The sequence below is a fragment of the Gorilla gorilla genome, chromosome 12, assembly GCF_029281585.2.
Source record: "Gorilla gorilla gorilla isolate KB3781 chromosome 12, NHGRI_mGorGor1-v2.1_pri, whole genome shotgun sequence".
Taxonomy (NCBI): Eukaryota; Metazoa; Chordata; class Mammalia; order Primates; family Hominidae; genus Gorilla; species Gorilla gorilla.
In genome coordinates this window covers 66,211,253-66,233,526 of record NC_073236.2, presented here as the reverse complement: position 1 = coordinate 66,233,526, position 22,274 = coordinate 66,211,253, and the positions used below count along the sequence as shown (strand labels likewise).

General features: G+C 40.1%; 1 protein-coding gene across 10 annotated transcripts in view; it reads left to right on the top strand.

Annotated features, from left to right (window-relative positions):
• Positions 1–22,274, top strand: part of ALMS1 (ALMS1 centrosome and basal body associated protein) — a 230,037-nt gene that overhangs the window by 147,443 nt on the left and 60,320 nt on the right. For 5 of the 10 annotated variants that reach the window (XR_010129944.1, XM_063695797.1, XM_063695801.1 and 2 more), the window contains exons 11-12: positions 7,532–7,657; positions 18,694–18,813. The exons of 1 other annotated variant lie outside the window; for it this stretch is intronic. Coding sequence is in view for 8 of the 9 variants with exons in the window: in XM_063695797.1 (XP_063551867.1) it covers positions 7,532–7,657; positions 18,694–18,813 (246 nt within the window). In the remaining variant the exon portion in view is untranslated. The remainder of the gene's footprint in view (positions 1–7,531; positions 7,658–18,693; positions 18,814–22,274) is intronic. 4 more of the 10 variants (XM_063695800.1, XM_063695798.1, XM_055378085.2 and 1 more) reach the window with 1 other exon arrangement.

Below are 22,274 nucleotides of genomic sequence, written 5' to 3'. Positions count from 1 at the left end.
TAGAAGGAGTTTGGATGTATTCTCTCCTCTTCCATTTCTTGGAATAGTTTGAGTAGGATTGGTATTAGTTCTTCTTTAACTATTTGGTACAATTCGGCAGTTAAGCCATTGAGTCCTCAGCTTTTCTTTGCTGGGAGACTTTTTATTACAGCTTTGACCTTGTTGCTTGTTATTGGTCTCTTTCAATTTTGGATTTCTTCCTGGTTGATAGGTTGTATGTTTCCAGGAATTTGTCCATTTTTTTCTAGCTTTTTCAATTTATTAGTGTAAAGTTGCTCATAGTAGTGTCTCATCATCCTTTAAATTTCTGTGCTATAGGTTGTAATGTCTCCTTTCTTAATCTCTGATTTTATTTACATGAGTCTTCTATTTTTCTTAGTCTGGCTAAAGGTTTGTCGATTTTGTTTATCTTTTCAACAAACAAACTTTTTGTTTCATTGATCTTTTGCGATGTTTTTCTCATATCAATTTTATGTATTTTTGCTCTGATCTTTATTTCTTTTTTTCTGCTAATTACGGATTTCATTTGCTCTTTTCTAGTTCATTAGCATACGTTGTTAGGTTGTTTATTTGAAGTTTTTCTATGTTTTTTTAATGTAGGTGCTTATACCTATAAACTTTCCTCTTAGTACTGCTTTTGCTGTATCCCGTAGGTTTTGGTATGTTGTGTTTCCATTATCATTTGTCTCAAGAAATTTGTAAATTTCTTTCTTGATCCACTGGTCATTCAGAAACATTATTTCATTTCCATGCATTTGTATAGTTTCCAAAGTTCCTTTCATTATTGATTTCTAGTTTTATTTCATTGTGATCAGAGAAATCACTTGATATAATTACAATTATTTTTGAATTTTTGAACACTTGTTTTGTGGCCTAAAATATGACCTATCCTTGAGAATGATCCATGTGCTGAGAACAATGTGTATTCTGCAGCCATTGGATGAAATGTTCTGTAAATATCTATTAGGTCCATTCAATGTATCTTCGTTGATTTTTCTGTCTGGATGATCTGTCCAATACTGAAAGCGGGGTGTTGAAGTTTACAGCTGTTATTGTATTAGGTTCTATCTCTCTCTTTAGCTGTAAGAATACTTGCTTTATATATCTGGGCACTCCACCATTTGGTCCATATATATTTACAGTTGTTATATCCTCTTGCTGAATTGACCTCTTTATCATTATATAATGACCTTTGTCTGTTTTTATAATTTTTGTCTTAAAGTCTATTTTGTCTGAGTATAGCTGTTCTTCCTCTCTTTTGGTTTCTATTTGCGTAGGATATCTTTTTCCATCCCTTTATTTTTAGTCTATTCATGGTCTTTATAGGTTGTGTTTCTTGTAGGAAATAGATGGTTGGGTCTTGTTTTTTTATGCATTCATTCAACCACTGTATGTCTTTGGATAGGAGGATTTAGTCTACTGCTTTTTATTTTTTATTTTAGATTTGCCCTTTTGAGGCTATTTTCTAGATCCTGTAGGCATGCTTTATTCTTTTTTATTCCTTTTTTTCTTTTGTCTCCTCTGATTGTATTTTCAAATAGCCTGTCTTCAAACTCACTGTGTTTAATCAATTTTGCTGTTAAGAGAGTCTGATGCATTCTTTAGTGTGTCAGGTGTATTTTTCTACTCAGGTATTTCTGCTTGATTCTTTTTAATTATTTCAGTCTTTTTGTTAAATTTGTCTTATAGGATTCTGAGTTCTTTCTCTGTGTCATCTTGAATTTCTTTGAGTTTCCTCAAAGCAGTTTTTTTTTTTTTTTTTTGAGATGGACTCTTGCTCTGTCGCTGAGGATGGAGTACAGTGGTGCAGTCTCAGCTCGCTGCAGCCTCTGCCCCCTGGGTTCAAGCAATTCTCCTGCCTCACCCTCCCGAGTAGCTGGGACTACAGGGGTGCGCCACCACACCCAGCTAATTTTTGTATTTTTAGTAGAGACGGGGTTTCGCCATGTTGGCCAAGCTGGTCTCGAACTCCCGACCTCAGGTGATCTGCCCACCTCGGCCTCCCAAAGTGTTGGAATTACAGGCGTGAGCCACTGCACCCAGCCAAAACAGATATTTTTGAATTCTTTGTCTGAAAGGTTCCACATCTCTGTTTCTCCAGGATTGGTTTTTAGTGTCATATTTAGTTCATTTGGTGAGGTCATGTTTTCATAGATGGTCTAGAAGCTTGTGGATATTTGTTGGTGTCTGAGCATTGAAGAATTAGGTATTTATTGTAGTCTTCACAGTCTGACTTTGTTTATACCCATCCTTCTTGGGAGTGCTTTCAGGGAATTCAAAGGGAGTTGGGTGTTATGATCTGAGTTTTTGGTCACTGTAGCCATATCTCCATTAGGGGGCACTTCAAGCCTAGTAACACTGTGGCTCTTGCAGACTTGTAGAGGTACCACCTTGGAGGTTGTATTAGTCCATTTTCAAACTCCTAGAAGTATGCTACCTGAGACTGGTTAATTTATAAAGAAAGGGAGTTCAATTGACTCAGTTCTGCATGGCTGGGGAGGCCTCAGGAAACTTATAATCATGGCAGAAGGTGAAGGGAAAGCAAGGCACATCTTACATGGTGGCAGGAGAGAGTGAGATCTCAGGGATAACTGCCACGTTCAAACCATCAAGATCTCATGAGAACTCCCTCACTATCACAAGAACAGCATGAGAGAAACTGCCCCCATGATCCAATCACCTTCCACCAGGTCCCTCCCTCAACATGTGGGGATTACAATTTGAGATGAGATTTGGCTAGGGACACAGAGCCAAACCATATTATTCCACTCCTGGCCCCTCCCAAATTTCATGTCCTTTTCACATTTAAAAACCAATCATGCCTTCCCAATAGTCCCCCAGAATCAACTCATTCTAGCATTAACCCAAAAGTCCAAGTCCAAAGTCTCATGTGAGACAAGGCAGGTAGGTCCCTTCTGCCTGTGAGCCTGTAAAATAAAAAACAAGTTAGTTAGTTCCAAGATACAGTGGGGGTACAGGCATTGGATAAATGTTCCCATTCCAAATGGGAGAAGCTGGCTAAAACAAAGGGATTACAGGCCCCATGCAAGTTGAAAACCTGGCTGGGCAGTCATTAAATCTTAAAGCTCCAAAATTTCCTTTGACTCCATGTCATACATCCAGGGCATGCTGATGCAAGGGGTTGGCTCCCACAGCCTTGGGCAGCTCCACCCCTGAGGTTTTGCAGGGCACAGCTCCCACAGCTACTGTCATGAGCTGGTGTTTAGTACCTGTGGCTTTTCCAGGTGCACAGTGCAAGCTGTTGGTGGATCTACCATTCTGAGGTCTAGAGGATGGTGGCCCTCTTCTCACAGCTCCACTAGGCAGTGCCCAAGTAGGGACTGTTAGTGGGGGCTCCAACTCACATTACCAGTCTGCATTTCCCTAGTAGAAGTTCTCCATGAGTGCTCTGCCCCTGCAGCAGACTTCTTCCTGGACATCTAGGCATTCATATATCCTCTGAAATCTAGGTGGAGGCTCCCAAAGTTCAACTCTTGTCTTCTGTGCACCTGTAGGCCCAACACCACGTGAAACTGTCAAAGCTTGGGGCTTGCACCCTCTGAAGCAATGTCCTGAGCTGTCCTTTTAGCCACAGGTGGAGCTGGAGCAGCTGGAACACAGGGCACCAAGTCCCAAGGCTGCACAGAGCAGCTGGGCCCTAGGCGGGGCCCGCAAAACCATTTTTCCCTCCTAGGCCTCCAGGACTGTGATGGAAGGGACTCCCATTAAGATCTCTGACATGCCCTGGAGACATTTTCCCCATTGTCTTGGCCATTAACATTTGGCTCCTCGTTACTTATGCAAATTTCTGCAGCCAGCTTGAATTCCTTGAATGGGTTTTTCTTTTCTACTGCATAGTCAGGCTGCAAATTTTTCAAACTTTTATGCCCTGCTTCCCTTTTAAACATAAGTTCCAATTTCAAACCCTCTCTTTGTGAATGTACATAACTGAATGCTTTCAGAATAAGCCAGGTAACCTCTTGAATGCTTTGCTGTTTAGAAATTTCTCCTGCCAGATACCCTAAATCATCTCTTTCAAGTTCAGATCTCCAGGGCAGGGGAAAAATGCTGCCAGTCTCTTTGCTAATGCATAGCAAGAGTGACCTTTATGCCAGTTCCCAACAAGTTTCTCATCTCCATCTGAGACCACCTCAACCTGGACTTCATTGTCCATATCATTGTCAGCATTTTTGGTCAAAACCTTTCAGTAAGCCTCTAGAATGTTCCAGACTTTCCCACATCTTCCTGTCTTCCTCTAAGCCCTCCAGCCTGTTCCAATCTCTGCCTGTTACCCAGTTACCAAGTTGCTTCCACATGTTCAGGTTATCTTTATAGCAGTGCCCCACTTCTGGCACCAATTCTTTGTATTCATTTTCACACTGCTTTAAAGATACTACCTGAGACTGGTAATTTATAAGTAAAAGAGGTTTAATTGACTAACAGTTCCACATGGTTGGGGAGGCCTCAGGAAACTTACAATCATGGCGGAAGGTGAAGGGGAAGCAAGACACATCTTACGTGGCAGCAGGAGAAAGAGAGCTCAGGGGAAACTGCCACTTCTAAACCATCAAGATCTCATGAGAACTCCCTCACTATCGTGAGAACCAGGTGGGAACCACACCCATAATCTAATCACCTCCCACCAGGTCTCTGCCTCAACATATGGGGATTAAAATTTGAGATGAGATTTGGTTGGGTACTCAGAGCCAAACCATATCAGAAGTTTCTGATAAGATCCAGAAGAATTCTCTGGATTACCAGGTAGAGACTCTTGTTCTTTTCCTTTACTTTCTCCCAAAGAAATGGAGTCTGTCTCTGTGCTGAGCTGCTTGGAGCTGGTGTGACACAAGCACCCCTGTGGCCACCACCAGTGGGACTGTTCTAGGTTAGACCTGAAGCCAGCACACACTGGTTCTCGCCTGAGGTCTACAGGAACCACTTGCTGGATACTGCCTATGTTTGTTCAAGGCCCTGGGGCTCTACAATCAGCAGGTGGCAAAGCCAGGGAGTCTTGTGTGCTTTTCTTCAGGGTGGCGATTTCCCCCTGGCCCTAGGCAGGTCCAGAATTGCTGTCTGGGAGCCATGACCTGAAGTCAGAAACCTTAGTGCTTTATTCTGCTGTGGCTGAACTGGCATCCATGCCACAAGACAAAAACTTCTTCTTATTCTTTCCTCTTTTCCACAAACAGAGGAGTCACTCCCCATGGCCACCACTGCCCCAGGCTTGTGGTGACTGCTGGCTGCCTACCACTGATATTCATTCAAGGCCCAAGGGCTCTTTCGTCAGCTTGGGTGAATGCTTCTAGGCCTGGGACTCTCACTTCAGGGCAGTGGCCTCCCTTCTGGCCCAGGGCAGGTCCAGAAATGCCATCCACAAGCCAACACCTGGAATCAGGAACTCCTGGAGCTTACTTTGTACTCTACCCTTCTGTGGCTGAGCTGGCACCTAAGCTGCAAAACAAAGTCCTATTTAATCTTCCCTCTCCTTTTCTCAAGCAAAGGGAGTCTCTCCTCATAGCCACCATAGCTGGGAAATGTGCTGGGTCACACCTGAAGCCAGCACATCTCTGAGTCTCACCCAGGTGAGTACTGCCTGGCTACCACTGCTCACTATTCAGGACCCAAGTACTCTTTAGTCAGCAGGTGATGAATCCTGCCAGGACCGGGTCCTTCCCTGCAAGGCAGCAAGTTCCTTTCTGGCCCAGGGTATGTCTAGAAATGTCCAGGAACTAGGTCATGGAATGGAGGCCTCAGGACTCTCCCTGGCATCTCTATCATTCTGTGGCTGAGCTGGTATCCAGGTTGCAAGAGAAAGGTCTGTTTAATCTTCCATCTTCCGAAGTGAAAGGAAGGACCCTCTCCTGGAGCTGCAAGCTATGCTGTCTAGGTTTGGGTATGGAGTGGTGCAAGTGCTTCCCTTGGCCATTTTGGCTGGTGTCTTACTAGGTTGCATACGCACAAGTCAGCTGGCTCTGATTCCAGCACATCACCAAGACTTTCCTGGGAATTATGTTTCTTATTGCTTTAGGCTATGGTATATGCTATTTTATCACAGAAACCCTAAATTACAGGTAAGTAGTCTAGAGCAGATAGCTGAGTTGCATATCTGGTGGCTGTGGCATCCTTCCATCTCTGGAAGTGTGACTTCCATTTCTGGGTCTAGAGTAACTGCTACAGCTATCATGATCTGCAGTATCTAGGAAGTGGGGGGCTTTAATGGGATACCTTTACTGGAATGCCTGGAAGTTTCACACATTCTTGCACTCTTCCCATGGGCTGAACAAAGTTACCCATATGTTCACACATGGCTGTAAGGAAGATTGGAAGTGTATATAGATGTATAGGTGTAAGGAGGTAGGGAAGTTGGACACGAGGTCATATTTGACAGTTTCTACCAATCATGAAAGAAAAACTAGTATATAGAAAAAAAATGTCCATAATAGTAAGATGAGGGCATATTTTTAAAATGAGATTCCATTTACCTCTATTAGCAATTAATCATTTCTTAATGACTATACATGTGCTGTTGGAGGAAGAGTAAATTGTCACAGACATATTAATAAGCAATTTAGCAGTCAGTACTTTTTTAAAAATTTCATGAATGGTGTAATTTTTCACTTTGTAAAAAGAATTTACCTTGGATGGGTGATGGGGGAGAATAAGTATAAACAGGAAAATCTTTATTCACAGAATTCTTTATAATTGAACATTTTAACACAACCTGCATTTTCAACATTAGGCTAAGAGTTGACTATATTTAATCTGGTATAACCATAAAAATGTGAAGAATAGGAAGTAAAATGAATATTTTTATTATAAATAATAGAAAAGCTGAATTTCAAATTATGCATACTGTATGCAGACAACTTTGTAAACAAATAAAAAACAGGAAAAGATGGGTAAGTTATACATTAAAATGTTAACAATAATTATCCTTGAGTGGTAGGACCTTGTAATTTTTACGTTTATATATTTTCTTAATATTGAAAATTCATACTCTTGCAGTGGAAACTATGTTTTGAAGCCCTGTCACATAGATGAGAATTAGACTTATTTTCTATGACTCTGGAAGCAGAATAAGACCAGTATAAGGGCTTAATTATGACCAGGTTAGGGTTCGATGTAAGATAACATGTTTTTTAGTTAGAGTCATCTATATATGGAATGGATTGCTAAAAAGTCATCTCAATGAAACATATCCCTACCATCCTACTTAAACTGTTTCCCCTGCATTTAAACCCCAATTTCTCCTGTATTCTTAATTACCTTCAGCATTTCTATATTTTCCCTGTATCACTTATAATGTATTAAAATGCTAAATAATTTACTCATTTAGTATGTTAATTATTTACTGTATATTTTCCTCCTCTAGAATTCTCATTCTTCTTGAAGGCAGAGATACATTTCTCTTTGTTCACTCATAAATTCCAAAAGTCATGAACACTGCCTGAAACATAGAAGGCATTCCATATTTGTTCAATGAATTAACAAATGTTTTTCATATTAATTGTTCTGATTTTTACCTCCTTAGGCCAGCCTTTATTATTGCCATATAAGCCTTCTGGTAGTATCAAGATGTATTATGTTCCACAATTAAGACAAATTCCTCCGTCTCCGGATTCCAAATCAGATACCACCGTTGAAAGCTCCCATTCAGGTATTATGCAGAAATTATTCGAAGTTTTATTGTTTGATATTTTATTTGTGTATTGGCTAGTTGATTCTGGAGTGACAAAAGTCCAGTGCTCTTTAATTTTTCAGTGAAATATGGAACTTTTCATACCTTGATCTCTGGTTCAGATAGGTGAGTTATTTGATCAGATATATACACATAAGCATTTATAAATATTTGATGAAGGAAATTGTATGGATCATTATTTGGGTTAGTGGGCTCCATCTAGGGCAAAGTTTCTAAGCTTTCTTGGTTCACAGTACCCTTAGTGTTTCACTGATTTATTTTCTCCACTTTATATATAATAAGCAATAATTTTTTTCAAATAGCAACTAAGGAATTAGGACATAAATACTAATTGTTTTCCTCTGACAACTGATTTAACAAGTTTGTTATTTATTTTTGGTTTTGGTTTTTGAAAAAAAAAATTTGTTCATAAATAACAATGATGACTTACTAATGACATATGTGTAGCTGTTGGACACTGTGCAACTTCCCAAACCATGAGATGAGATTGGACCCTCTTATTTTCTGCCTTTTATTACAGCAGCTGCCAAAAATCCAGCTTTTGCCAAGGCACAACAGCATTGAAAAGAACATAGCACTATCTGATGTTGACACTTTGACCTTGAGCTAGTAGTTTATCACTGTCCTTTCCCTAGAATTTTAAACTATCCTGCAGCATCCCTGTGAATCCACTACAGAGGAGCTGCAGAGTTAGGAAATGAATAATACCCCATGGAGGCACTAGATAAATATTTCCTATGGAGATTTTAAGTTAAAGGTGCAGAGTTAGTGTGGTGTAGGGTTTTGATTGGTGGGACAGTATTTTGAGTTGTCGACGGGATATGACTTGATTCACTTTAGACAAATTGTTTTTTCCATGATTGTCTATAAATATCATTATATATATAGAAATTACAAAGAAAGGAGAAGTTGCCCCTGGTCTTAGGCAGACATTTTTGTTACTTTGATATGAAAGAGAACCAAACTAGCTTCTGATAGTAACTGCACTAAAGCCTCTGATACAACCTCGCCTGATTTCCCACAATGATGGCATTGAAAAAAAAGAACCACAAAAATACTCACCACAAGTTAAGATTGTTAAGTTTATAGCCATAAATGAAGAAATGTTTACTCCTTGCAAGGCTATGGTTTTAAAAACACTGTTAATGGCTACCAGAAAGAAAACAAGCTCACTTAATTGATTGTAGGTAGGAAAATCTTCTGTCCCACTTACTCATAGTTCAGAAGACAGAATGTCTGTAAACAGTAGAAACCTGGTCAGATGTGCCAGTACTTTCTGAGGCCTCCAGTGTCCTGCTATCGATATACGTCACTAACACTTCCATCTGATTGGAGAGATTAACTTAGAGAAAGATTGAACAGTGTAGGTGATGGGAGAAGAAAATGACTCAGGACTGGCACACTGTATCCTGATAAATATAGTTTCTGTAATAAAGTACTGTATGCATCAGTATGACAAAAAGAGATCTAGTTGCCATACACACCTGAGATTGTTTTTTCATGTTTTCATCTATTCTGAGAGTGAGGAAGTTGGGAATAGAAAATAATCCTTTCTTAGACCAGTAGACCTACACTGGCTGAAAGCCTAGAAATTGTTCTAATTCCTAGCCGTTATCTATGAATATGTCGTACATCTATAGCTATGAGAGGAGCCAATTAGAGTTTGGGGCCAAGAGCAAGACATACATCATTGTTAGCAAATATTTGGGCCAAATAACTGTTCTTCAGTTGAGAATCAGTAAATAACAGAACTGATGCAAACAACGACGGCAAAAAACTGGGGCAAAGGAAACAGCCATCCAAAGAAAGAGATAAATGTCTGCAAATAAACCAGTCTTAATAGCAACCCAGGGAGTATTTATTCAAGAAAAATGGCCAAGTCCCACTAAGCACAGTAAACGTTAGCATTTTAACTTGCCCTAGTCCCATTCCCAGTACCTCAGCTCAGTGATAGCCTTAAGAAATATAGCTTTCTTTTCCAAGACCAGAGGATGCAAAATGGAGCTGGGCCTCTTTTAAAAGTTCCTTCCCAAAGAATTGTTAATATTTGACCTATCTAGTGGTTCCATGAAGATTCCACACAAAAGGCTTATCTTTACTTGACCTGACTGGGAGCCATCCAGTGCTAAAGGCCTCTGGTGAAGGGGAGGGAAAGATGTTTATCAAAAAGATTTACAGACAAGTATTTTAATATCATAATGGCTGAGGTGTGGACTAGCAGTTGAGGTAAACAGTAAACTAACTGGAAAGCTTAAAAGTAACACCCGAGGATAAGATGTTGATAGATTCTTTGAAAGGCGCTGACATATTCCTAAGACTCTGGGAGACCCCATATATGCGTAGGCCTGTGTATGCTCGGGAAAGACCCAAGGTGCTAGGTCTTATCTCTGGCTGACCTTGAGGATCTGTACAAGAAGAAAAGGGAAGGCTAAGGTAAAGTTGACAGCTGCCTAGGTCAGTGTTGAAGGTACATCCCAACATATGTGTGGAGCCATTTGATGAAGGCCGGGAGATTTATTTGTTCTAGGCATTTAAGGAAATCCCTGTTAAGGCATTAGCTGACCATTAAGCTAATTGAGTAGTAACTTCAGTGGCCATACATAAAAAGAATATAGACTTTACAGAATTAATTCAGAGAAGTTATTAAAACAACATAAAGCAACAACACCAAACCCTGAGATGGAAGTAGAATCTGGTTTCCAGAGTTGGCGCATTGAATTACTTAAATGTCCAGGCCGGGTGCAGTGGCTCATGCCTGTAATGCCAGCACTTTGGGAGGCCGAGATGGGAGGATTGCCTGAGCCCTGGAGTTTGAGATCAGCCTGGGCAATATAGCAAGACCCTGTCTCTACAAAATATTAAAAATCAGCCAAGCATGATGGCCTACACTTGTAGTCCCAGCTACTCGGAAGGCTGAGGCATGAGTATCACTTGAACCCTGGAGTTTAAGGCTGCAGTGAACTATGATTGCGCCGCTGCACTCCACTCTGGGCAACAGAGTGAGACCACGTCTCAAAGAACAAAAACAAAAAAACAAAGGCAACAAAAGAAAAATATATATGGGAGACTTTATCAAAATTCAAAACTTTTGTACACAAAACCCAGTCAACAGAATGAAAAGGTGACTCACAGAATAGGAGAAAATATTTGCAAATCATTTATCTGATGAGAGATTAATACCTAAAATATATAAGGAACCCTTACAACTCAACAACAATAACCCAAACAATCTGATTCATAAATGGGCACAGAATCTGATGGACATTTCTCCAAGGAAGACGTGCAAATAGCCAATAAACACCTGAAAATCTTCTCTACATCATTAATCATGAGGGAAATACCAAACAAAACCATAGTAAGATACCACTTCACACCCATTACAATCACTGTTATTTTAAAAAATAAGCGAAGAGAGCCAAGATGGCCAAATAGGAAGAGCTCCAGTCTGCAGCTCCCAGTGTGAGCGATGCAGAAAACGAATGATTTCTGCATTTCCAACTGAGGTACTGGGTTCATCTCACTAGGGATTGTCGGACAGTGGGTGCAGGACAGTGGGTGCAGCGCACCGAGCATGAGCCGAAGCAGGGCAAGGCATTGCCTCACCCGGGAAGCGCAAGGGGTCATGGAATTCCCTTTGCTAGCCAAGGAAAGGAGTGACAGACGGCACCTGGAAAATCGGGTCACTCCCACCCTAATACTGCGCTTTTCCAACGGGCTTTAAAAATGGCACACCAGGAGATTATATCCCGCACCTGGCTCGGAGGGTCCTCTGCCCACGGAGCCTCGCTCATTGCTAGCACAGCAGTCTGAGATCAAACTGCAAGGCGGCAGCGAGGCTGGGGGATGGGTGCCCTCCATTGCCGAGGCTTGAGTAGGTAAACAAAGCAGCCGGGAAGCTTGAACTGGGTGGAGCCCACCACACCTCAAGGACGCCTGCCTGCCTCTGTAGACTCCACCTCTGGGGGCATGGCATAGCCAAACAAAAGGCAGCAGAAACCTCTGCAGACTTAAATGTCCCTGTCTGACAGCTTTGAAGAGAGTAGTGGTTCTCCCAGCACGCAGCTGGAGATCTGAGAACGGACAGATTACCTCCTCAAGTGGGACCCTGACCCCTGAGTAGCCTAACTGGGAGGCACCCCCCAGGAGGGGCAGACTGACACTTCACATGGCCGGGTACTTCTCTGAGACAAAACTTTCAGAGGAACGATCAGGCGGCAACATTTGCTGTTCACCAATATTCGCTGTTCTGCAGCCTCCGCTGCTGATACCCAGGCAAACAGGGTCTGGAGTGGACCTCCAGCAAACTCCAACAGACCTGCAGCTGAGGGTCCTGACTGTTACTAGCAAACAGAAAGGACATCCACACCAAAACCCCATCTGTACGTCACCATCATCAAAGACCAAAGGTAGATAAAACCACAGAGATGGGGAAAAAACAGAGCAGAAAAACTGAAAATTCTAAAAATCGGAGCGCCTCTCCTCCTCCAAAGGAACGTAGCTCCTCACCAGCAATGGAACAGAGCTGGATGGAGAATGACTTTGACGAGTTGAGAGAAGAAGGCTTCAGATGATCAAACTACTCCGAGCTAAAGGAGGAAGTTCGAACCCATGGCAAAGAAGTTAAAAACCTTGAAAAAAGATTAGACGAATGGCTAACTAGAATAACCAATGCAGAGAAGTCCTTAAAGGACCTGATAGAGCTGAAAACCATGGCAAGAGAACTACGTGGCGAATATACAAGCTTCAGTAGCCGATTTGATCAACTGGAAGAAAGGGTATCAGTGATGGAAGATCAAATGAATGAAATCAAGCGAGAAGAGAAGTTTAGAGAAAAAAGAATAAAAAGAAACAAAGCCTCCAAGAAATATGAGACTATATGAAACGACCAAATCTACGTCTGATTGGTGTACTTGAAAGTGACGGGGAGAATGGAACCAAGTTGGAAAATACTCTGCAGGATATTATCCAGGAGAACTTCCCCAATCTAGCAAGGCAGGCCAACATTCAGATTCAGGAGATACAGAGAATGCCACAAAGATGCTCCTCGAGAAGAGCAACTCCAAGACACATAATTGTCAGATTCACCAAAGTTGAAATGAAGGAGAAAATGTTAAGGGCAGCCAGAGAGAAAGGTCGGGTTACCCACAAAGGGAAGCCCATCAGACTAACAGCTGATCTCTCAGCAGAAACTCCAATCCAGAAGAGAGTGGGGGCCAATATTCAACATTCTTAAAGAAAAGAATTTTCAACCCAGAATTTCATATCCAGCCAAACTAAGCTTCATAAGTGAAGGAGAAATAAAATCCTTTACAGACAAGCACATGCTGAGAGATTTTGTCACCACCAGGCCTGCCCTAAAAGAGCTCCTGAAGGAAGCACGAAACCTGGAAAGGAACAACCGGTACCAGCCACTGCAAAAACATGCCAAATTGTAAAGACCATTGAGGCTAGGAAGAAACTTCATCAATCAACTAACGAGCAAAATAACCAGCTAACATCATAATGACAGGATCAAATTCACACATAACAATATTAACTTTAAATGTAAATGGACTAAATGCTCCAATTAAAAGACACAGACTGGCAAATTGGATAAAGAGTCAAGACCCATCAGTGTGCTGTATTCAGGAAACCCATCTCACGTGCAGAGTCACACATAGGCTCAAAATAAAGGGATAGAGGAAGATCTACCAAGCAAATGGAAAACAAAAAAAGGCAGGGGTTGCAATCCTAGTCTCTGATAAAACAGACTTTAAACCAACAAAGATCAAAAGAGACAAAGAAGGCCATTACATAATGGTAAAGGGATCAATTCAACAAGAAGAGCTAGCTATCCTAAATATGTGTGCACCCAATACAGGAGCACCCAGATTGATAAAGCAAGTCCTGAGTGACCTACAAAGAGACTTAGACTCCCACACAATAATGTGAAGACTTTAACTCCCCACTGTCAACATTAGACAGATCAATGAGACAGAAAGTTAACAAGGCTATCCAGGAATTGAACTCAGCTCTGCATGAAGCAGACCTAATAGACATCTACAGAACTCTCCACCCCAAATCAACAGAATATACAGTCTTCTCAGTACCATACCACACCTATTCCAAAACTGACCACATAGTTGGAAGTAAAGCACTCCTCAGCAAATGTAAAAGAACAGAAATTATAACAAACTATCTCTCAGACCACAGTGCAATCAAACTAGAACTCAGGATTAAGAAACTCACTCAGAACCGCTCGACTACATGGAAACTGAACAACCTGCCCCTGAATGACTACTGGGTACATAACAAAATGAAGGCAGAAATAAAGATGTTCTTTGAAACCGACAAGAATAAAGACACCACATACCACAATCTCTGGGACACATTCAAAGCAGTGTGTAGAGGGAAATTTATAGCACTAAATGCCCACAACAGAAAGCAGGAAAGATCTAAAATTGACAGCCTAACATCACAATTAAAAGAACTAGAGAAGCAAGAGCAAACACATTGAAAAGCTAGCAGAAGGCAAGAAATAACTAAGATAAGAGCAGAATTGAAGGAAATAGAGTCACAATATACCCTTCAAAAAATCATTGAATCCAGGAGCTGGTTTTTTGAAAAGATCAACAAAATTGATAGACTGCTAGCCAGACTAATAAAGAAGAAAGGAGAGAAGAATCAAATAGACGCAATAAAAGATGATAAAGGAGATATCACCACCGATCCCACAGAAATACAAGCTACCATCAGAGAATACTACAAACACCTCTATGTGAATAAACTAGAAAATCTAGAAGAAATGGATAAATTCCTCGACACATATACCTTCCCAAGACTAAACCAGGAAGAAGTTGAATCTCTGAATAGACCAATAACAGGCTCTGAAATTGAGGCAATAATCGATAGCTTACCAACCAAAAAAAGTCAAGGACCAGATGGATTCACAGCCGAATTGTACCAGAGGTACAAGGAGGAGCTGGTACCATTCCTTCTGAAACTATTCCAATCAACAGAAAAAGAGGGAATCCTCCCTAACTCATTTTATGAGGCCAGCATCATCCTGATACCAAAGCCTGGCAGAGACACAACCAAAAAAGAGAATTTTAGACCAATATCCCTGATGAACATTGATGCAAAAATCCTCAATAAAATACTGGCAAACCGAATCCAGCAGCACATCAAAAAGCTTATCCACCATGATGAAGTGGGCTTCATCCCTGGGATGCAAGGCTGGTTCAACATTCGTAAATCAGTATATGTAATCCAGCATATAAACAGAGCCAAAGACAAAAACCACATGATTATCTCAATAGATGCAGAAAAGGCCTTTGACAAAATTCAACAACCCTTCATGCTAAAAACTCTCAATAAATTAGGTATTGATGGGACATATCTCAAAATAATAAGAGCTATCTATGACAAACCCACAGCCAATATACTGAATGGGCAAAAACTGGAAGCATTCCCTTTGAAAACTGGCACAGGACAGGGATGCCCTCTCTCACCACTCCTATTCAACACAGTGTTGGAAGTTCTGGCCAGGGCAATCAGGCAGGGGAAGGAAATAAAGGGTATTCAATTAGGAAAAGAGGAAGTCAAATTGTCCCTGTCTGCAGATGACATGATTGTATATCTAGAAAACCCCATTGTCTCAGCCCAAAATCTCCTTAAGCTGATAAGCAACTTCAGCAAAGTCACAGGATACAAAATCAATGTAGAAAAATCACAAGCATTCCTATACACCAATAACAGACAAAGAGAGAGCCAAATCATGAGTGAACTCCCATTCACAATTGCTTCAAAGAGAATAAAATACCTAGGAATCCAACTTACAAGGGATGTGAAGGACCTCTTCAAGGAGAACTACAAACCACTGCTCAAGGAAATAAAAGAGGATACAAACAAATGGAAGAACATTCCATGCTCATGGGTAGGAAGAATCAATATCGTGAAAATGGCCATACTGCCCAAGGTAATTTACAGATTCAATGCCATCCCCATCAAGCTACCAATGCCTTTCTTCACAGAATTGGAAAAAACGACTTTAAAGTTCATATGGAACAAAAAAGAGCCTGCATCGCCAAGTCAATCCTAAGCCAAAAGAACAAAGCTGGAGGCATGATGCTACCTGACTTCAAACTATACTACAAGGCTACAGTAACCAAAACAGCATGGTACTGGTACCAAAACAGAGATATAGACCAACGGAACAGAACAGAGCCCTCAGAAATAATGCCGCATATCTACAGCTATCTGATCTTTGACAAACCTGAGAAAAACAAGCAATGGGGAAAGGATTCCCTATTTAATAAATGGTGCTGGGAAAGCTGCCTAGCCATATGTAGAAAGCTGAAAGTGGATCCCTTCCTTATACCTTATACAAAAATTAATTCAAGATGGATTAAAGACTTACATGTTAGACCTAAAACCATAAAAACCCTAGAAGAAAACCTAGGCATTACCATTCAGGACACAGGCATGGTCAAGGACTTCACGTCTAAAACACAAAAAGCAATGGCAACAAAAGCCAAAATTGACAAATGGGATCTCATTAAACTAAAGAGCTTCTGCACAGTAAAAGAAACTACCATCAGAATGAACAGGCAATCTACAGAATGGGAGAAAAATTTTGCTATCTACCCATCTGATAAAGGGCTAATATCCAGAATCTACAATGAACTCCAACAAATTTACAAGAAAGAAACAAACAACCCCATCAACAAGTGGGCGAAGGATATGAACAGACACTTCTCAAAAGAAGACATTTATGCAGCCAACAGACATGAAAAAATGCTCATCATCACTGGCCATCAGAGAAATGCAAATCAAAACCACAATGAGATACCATCTCACACCAGTTAGAATGGCGATCATTAAAAAGTCAGGAAACAATAGGTGCTGGAGAGGAGGTGGAGAAATAAGGACACTTTTACACTGTTGGTGGGACTGTAAGCTAGTTCAACCATTGTTGAAGTCAGTGTGACGATTCCTCAGGGATCTAGAACTAGAAATACCATTTGACCCAGCCATTCCATTACTGGGTATATACCCAAAGGATTATAAATCATGCTGCTATAAAGACACATGCACAGGTATGTTTATTGTGGCACTATTCACAATAGCAAAGATTTGGAACCAACCCAAATGTCCAAGAATGATAGACTGGATTAATTAAATGTGGCACATATACACCATGGAATACTATGCAGCCATAAAAAATGATGAGTTCGTGTCCTTTGTAGGGACATGGATGAAGCTGGAAACCATCATTCTCAGCAAACTATCGCAAAGACAAAAAAACAAACACCGCATGTTGTCACTCATAGGTGGGAATTGAACACTGAGAACACATGGACACAGGAAGGGAACATCACACCCCGGAGCCTGTTGTGGGTTGGGGGAAGGGGGGAGGGATAGCATTAGGAGATATACCTAATGTTAAATGACGAGTTAATGGGTGCAGCACACCAACATGGCACATGTATACATATGTAACAAACCTGCATGTTGTCACATGTACCCTAAAACTTAAAGTATAATAAAAAAAAAATAAAAAAGTAAAGAATGGAAAATTATCAGTGTTGTCAGGGACATGGAGAAATTGGAACCATTGCTTATTGCTGGTGGGAATGTAAAATGGTATAGCCATTATGGATAACATTGTGGCTATTCCTCAAAAAATTAAACATAGAATTATAGTATGATCCACTAATTCCACTTTTAAATATATACCCCAACAAAGTGAAAGTAGGATCTTCAAGAGCTATTTGTACACCCATGTTCATAACAGCATTATTCACAGTGGCCAAGAGGTGGAAACAACCCAATGTCTATTGATCTATGAATGGATAACAAAATGTGACATATATGTGTAATGGAGTATTATTCAGCCTTAAAGAGGAATGAAATTCTGGTACATGCTACAACATGGATGAACTCTGAGGACATTAGGCCAACTGAAATAAGCCAGTCTGCTTATATGAGGTACCTAGAAAAGTCAGATTCATGGAGACACAAAGTAGAATTGTGTTTACTAGGGGCTGGGGCTAGGTGGAGTGGGAAGTTACTATTTAATGGGTACAGAGTTTAAGTCTGGGAAGATGAGTAAGTTCTGGAGATAGATGGTGGTGATGGTTACATAACAGTGTGAGTATACTTAATGCCACTGAAGTGTACACTTAAAAATGATTAATTTTTTGTGGGGTTTTTTTTTTTTTTTTTGAAACAGAGTCTTGCTTTGTTACCCAGGCTGGAGTACAGTGGCACAATCTCAGCTCACTGCAGCCTCCGCCTCCCAGATTCAAGCAGTTCTCCTGCCTTAGCCTCCTGAGTAGCTGGGATTATAGGCACCCACCACAACGCCCAGCTAATTTTTGTATTTTTAGCAGAGACAGGGTTTCACCATGTTGGCCAGGCTGGTCTCAAACTCCTGACCTCAAGTGATCTTCCTGCCTCAGCCTCCCAAAGTGCTGAGACTATAGGCGTGAGCCACCGCACGTGGTCATGGTTACATTTTATGTATATTTTACTGCAGTTAAAAAAAGAAGTTACCAAAAATCTTAATTGAATTTTAAAAGTAGATGTCTATGTTCCAAATCAGGGTTGAGTATACGAAATTAGCAAAGTAACAGAACGAGAAATACAGGAAACTTTAAGATAGCATAAACAGTTAAATCAGATGAGTGGAATTCGGTGAGATGTCTTTAGCTGTGATAAATAATTTTAGCATATGTTGATATTGTCTCATACATGTATTTAACTTAAGCAAGTTCAAATAAATATACTTAACAAAAGAGGAGAGAAAGAATTTTAAAAGTGCAGGTGTTTTGTGCATGCACTCTACCCTTTATGAACATATGACTACGGAAGAATATGTAATGAAAGATGGGAAACTTCATTCTCAAAATTAATTGTAGTCCTCGTTTGCCTTTTGTAGTGTAAGCATCTTATCTTGCTTATCTGGGTATGATTCTAGAGTTTGAAGAAATGTCTTTTTGGTACAATATCAGATACTTCATCAGGTGCTCAGATTCAGGCGCAGTGCTGTGTTACAAGCTTGGAGGAAAAAGTGGACCCTCATGGGTTTCTTGAGCAGACACGATGTCAATTTCAACATATGCCTTCCTCAGGTACCTTCAAGGGTGATTTTGACCCTCTATAGCAAGGTTTTCACCTCACATGCTGACTTTAAACCCTGAATTCCATTTAAAATGTATCTCTACTTTAGTGAAAAAATAGTAATGAGACTGTATATGGTATGATCCCTATAAATGTTCACTTAGTAGGATATATAACCAAGGTTTAGTTGGGTTTTCTTTTATTGTTTCCTTCATACTTTCCTGAATTTTCTACAGTGATCAGGTTGCTGTTTTTTTTGTTTGTTTGTTTTTAATGATAGGAAGCTGTCAGCTCATGTTCATTTGTTTATTCAAACAATAGGTATTAAAGATGTTACTGTGTTCCACGCAGATACACTGTGGTAGGTGTTACAATTTCAGTATTGCTCAAAATAAACTATAATGGAGTTTATGTTCACGTTGGTTGACAGATATTAAACAAATAAACCATAAATAAGTACGTAATTACAAGTGATAAATGCTAAGAAAATAAGAAGAGTTCCAAGATAAACAAGTTAGACCCAGTTTTGTTTTACGAACTTATGAAGATCTTTTCCAGGAAGAAACTTTTGAGCTGAACTCTAGAGGATGGGAATGAATTAGGTAGGCAGAGAGTGGAGTGTGAGAATGTTCTGGCGAGAGGGAACAAGATGGGGAAAGCCCCTGAAGCAGAAAAGAGCTTGATGGATTTGACAAATGGAAAGAAGGCAGTGTGGGTTGAAATTCCAACAAATTTAAAGATCTGATTGGTTTTTGTAGTGATTCATGAATCAGGCAACATCCCATTCTACAATATAGAAAGGGTGCACTGGGCATGGGAGAGAGTTGGTTCTGATAAGGTAGCCAGACCAGGAACAAGGAAACACAATGCAGACAGTCCCCAATTTACAATGGTTCCGTTGAACTATTTTTTGATTTTATGATGGTATGGAAATGATACACATTTAGTAGAAACCGTACTTCAGTATGGTATTTAATAAACTATATGAACTATTTGACACTGTATTATAAAATAGATTTCATGTTAGATGATTCTGCCCACCTGTAGGCTATTGTAAATGTTCTGATTATGTTTAAAGTAGGCTGGGCTAGGCTATGATGCTTGGTAGGTTAGGGGCATTAAATACATTTTTGACTAACAGTATTTTCAACCTATGATGGACTTACCAGGACATAACTCCATTGTAAGTGGTGGATCATCTGTAATACCAAAAAAAGCATATTGATTAACATCAGGTTACTTACCTGGTAAAGATTAAAGCAGAGATAAGTTCCTTTTTACGCCAGCTCAGGGTGACTGGCCCCTTTTTCAGTTAGTTGCTGTGAATCTCTTGTTTTTAGAAAAAACTGGTCCATTTTGGAACTTTCCTTCTTCCTTAAAGTTTCAGTTGGATTGTATGGCATTTAGTACAAGTGACTACATTTTGGTTTGGTCTCTTGGGGCCTAGTGCAGGAGCTCAGTCTAAAACAATGGACTCCCATAAATTTTATTTAACAGGGTAGAGCATAGTGATGGGTAGATATGGTTAAAGATAGGTAGGTTCAAGATCATGCAGGATCTTATCAACTGTATTAAAGTGTTTGGATTTTATTCTAGTACTACTGCAATTATGGTTTGATTTATACTTGTAAAGTTTATTCTTGCCACTATGTGGAGAAATGGTTTATAGATGGGAAGGCGGAGAGCCATGGCGGGGCGGGTTAGAGTGCAAGTAGAGACACCAGTTAGTTAGAAGGCTGTTGCTGTAGACAGTACCAGAGATGGTAGCATGAGTATCACAGTGTTATCTATAGCGATAGGGAGAAATGGACAGTCAGCATCCTTTTAGAAATAGTTTCTCCTAGATTTGGTGATAGGAGTATGAAGAGTGAGGGAGAAGAGCATGAAAAAAATGTCTGGCGTGAGCAACTAGGTGAATAGAGGTGCCATTTACTGAGGTGGAGATTGAGGAAAAAGCAGATTTGGGGAAGATGATCAAAATGTCTGCTTTGGACATGTTAAAAATGAGATTCCTATTATACATCCACATAGAGATGTTGGGTCTACAATTGAATGTAGGCAGAGTTAATTTACACATGTTAAGGTAATAGTGCCACATATAAGGTGGCATTATTCACATTATAAATATATACTTTTATGAAAACATACAGATGGGCATGAATATTCCAGATCTTTAGTTAGAGTTCTGGAGCAATAATGTTAACTCTTGTGCTGCCCCAAACATAAATCTATACTCGCACATACTGTAGCTATGCACAGGTACAGGAAAATAAGTATATGTACATTCACTGACACGCACACATGTGTGGCTGCACTCTCTCAGCTGCCTCTCACCTCCTCTGAGGTTGATTCTCTTGCTTATTCACCCACTGCTCTCAGGGATGTAATTGTTCCTCACCTGACTCTGAACTTGAAGGGGTCATCTCTCTTGGAGAACAAGGGGTGGTGGTGCCAACTGTGCGTGCGCATGCTGCTGCTGGTGTGTATTCCCTGGGAGAATTTGTGAAAAGAATGACCACCATTTACAGTTGTTTGTGTTGTACTACAATGTATAGTAACTTAAACATTTTGATTTGAAGAAGACACATCTTTTCTAATTTCCATAAAAGTGCTGTAAGAGCTAGCCGTGTCCCTGAATGCTGGAGTTGGATGCTCAGAAGAAAGGTACTCTTGGGCAATGGTACATTATTTGTTGGTCATCAGCATATACCTTGGTGGTCGATAAGTTTACCTAGGAAGAGAAGAGAGGCCAGTTCCGACTCCTTAAGGAACTCCACCATTGAGAGATTTGGTAGAAGAAAATATAAAAAACAAGTTTCCGGAGAGGTAAGAGGCAAATAAGAGAAAGTGATGTTACAGAAGTTGAGAAGAGCCCAGTATAATCTATTTGGCCCAGAAGGCTTGGTGTTTTCCTTGCAATCTGTCCTGCAAAACTCTTCAGGGCTTACTGTGCACTGTACTAATGATACAGGTACTTACCCAGCTCTTATTGCCATATACATACTAGGAGCTCAGGAAATAGAGGATCTTAGAAAAATCATCTCATAGGAGATTAGTATAAGCCTTTATATGTCCAGAAATGTTCTTTTGCCTGTTAGATGTGGCATGGATTATAGATTAATTTATTTTATCAAGGAATGTGGGAATATTGAAATATATTTTAAAAGAAAATTAAATACTTTCAAATCTTTTACTTATCATCTGTCATTTTCCATTCAGTGTTTTGTCTTTTGTATTGTCAGATTAATCTTCTGGAAACATAGCTAAATATATTATTATTTTGTTGAAAAATCTTCTGTTATGGTGCATTTTATATACAATAAAGTTTATACTCTTCAGCTTGGGATCCCATGCACTGCTGAATTTTGTCCCAAACAACTATTTTTTAATATCTTCTACCACTGTCCTTAATGTATTCTGCAATCCAACCTGACCATAAAGTGTCCACTATTCTTAAATACTTCTTTTCTTT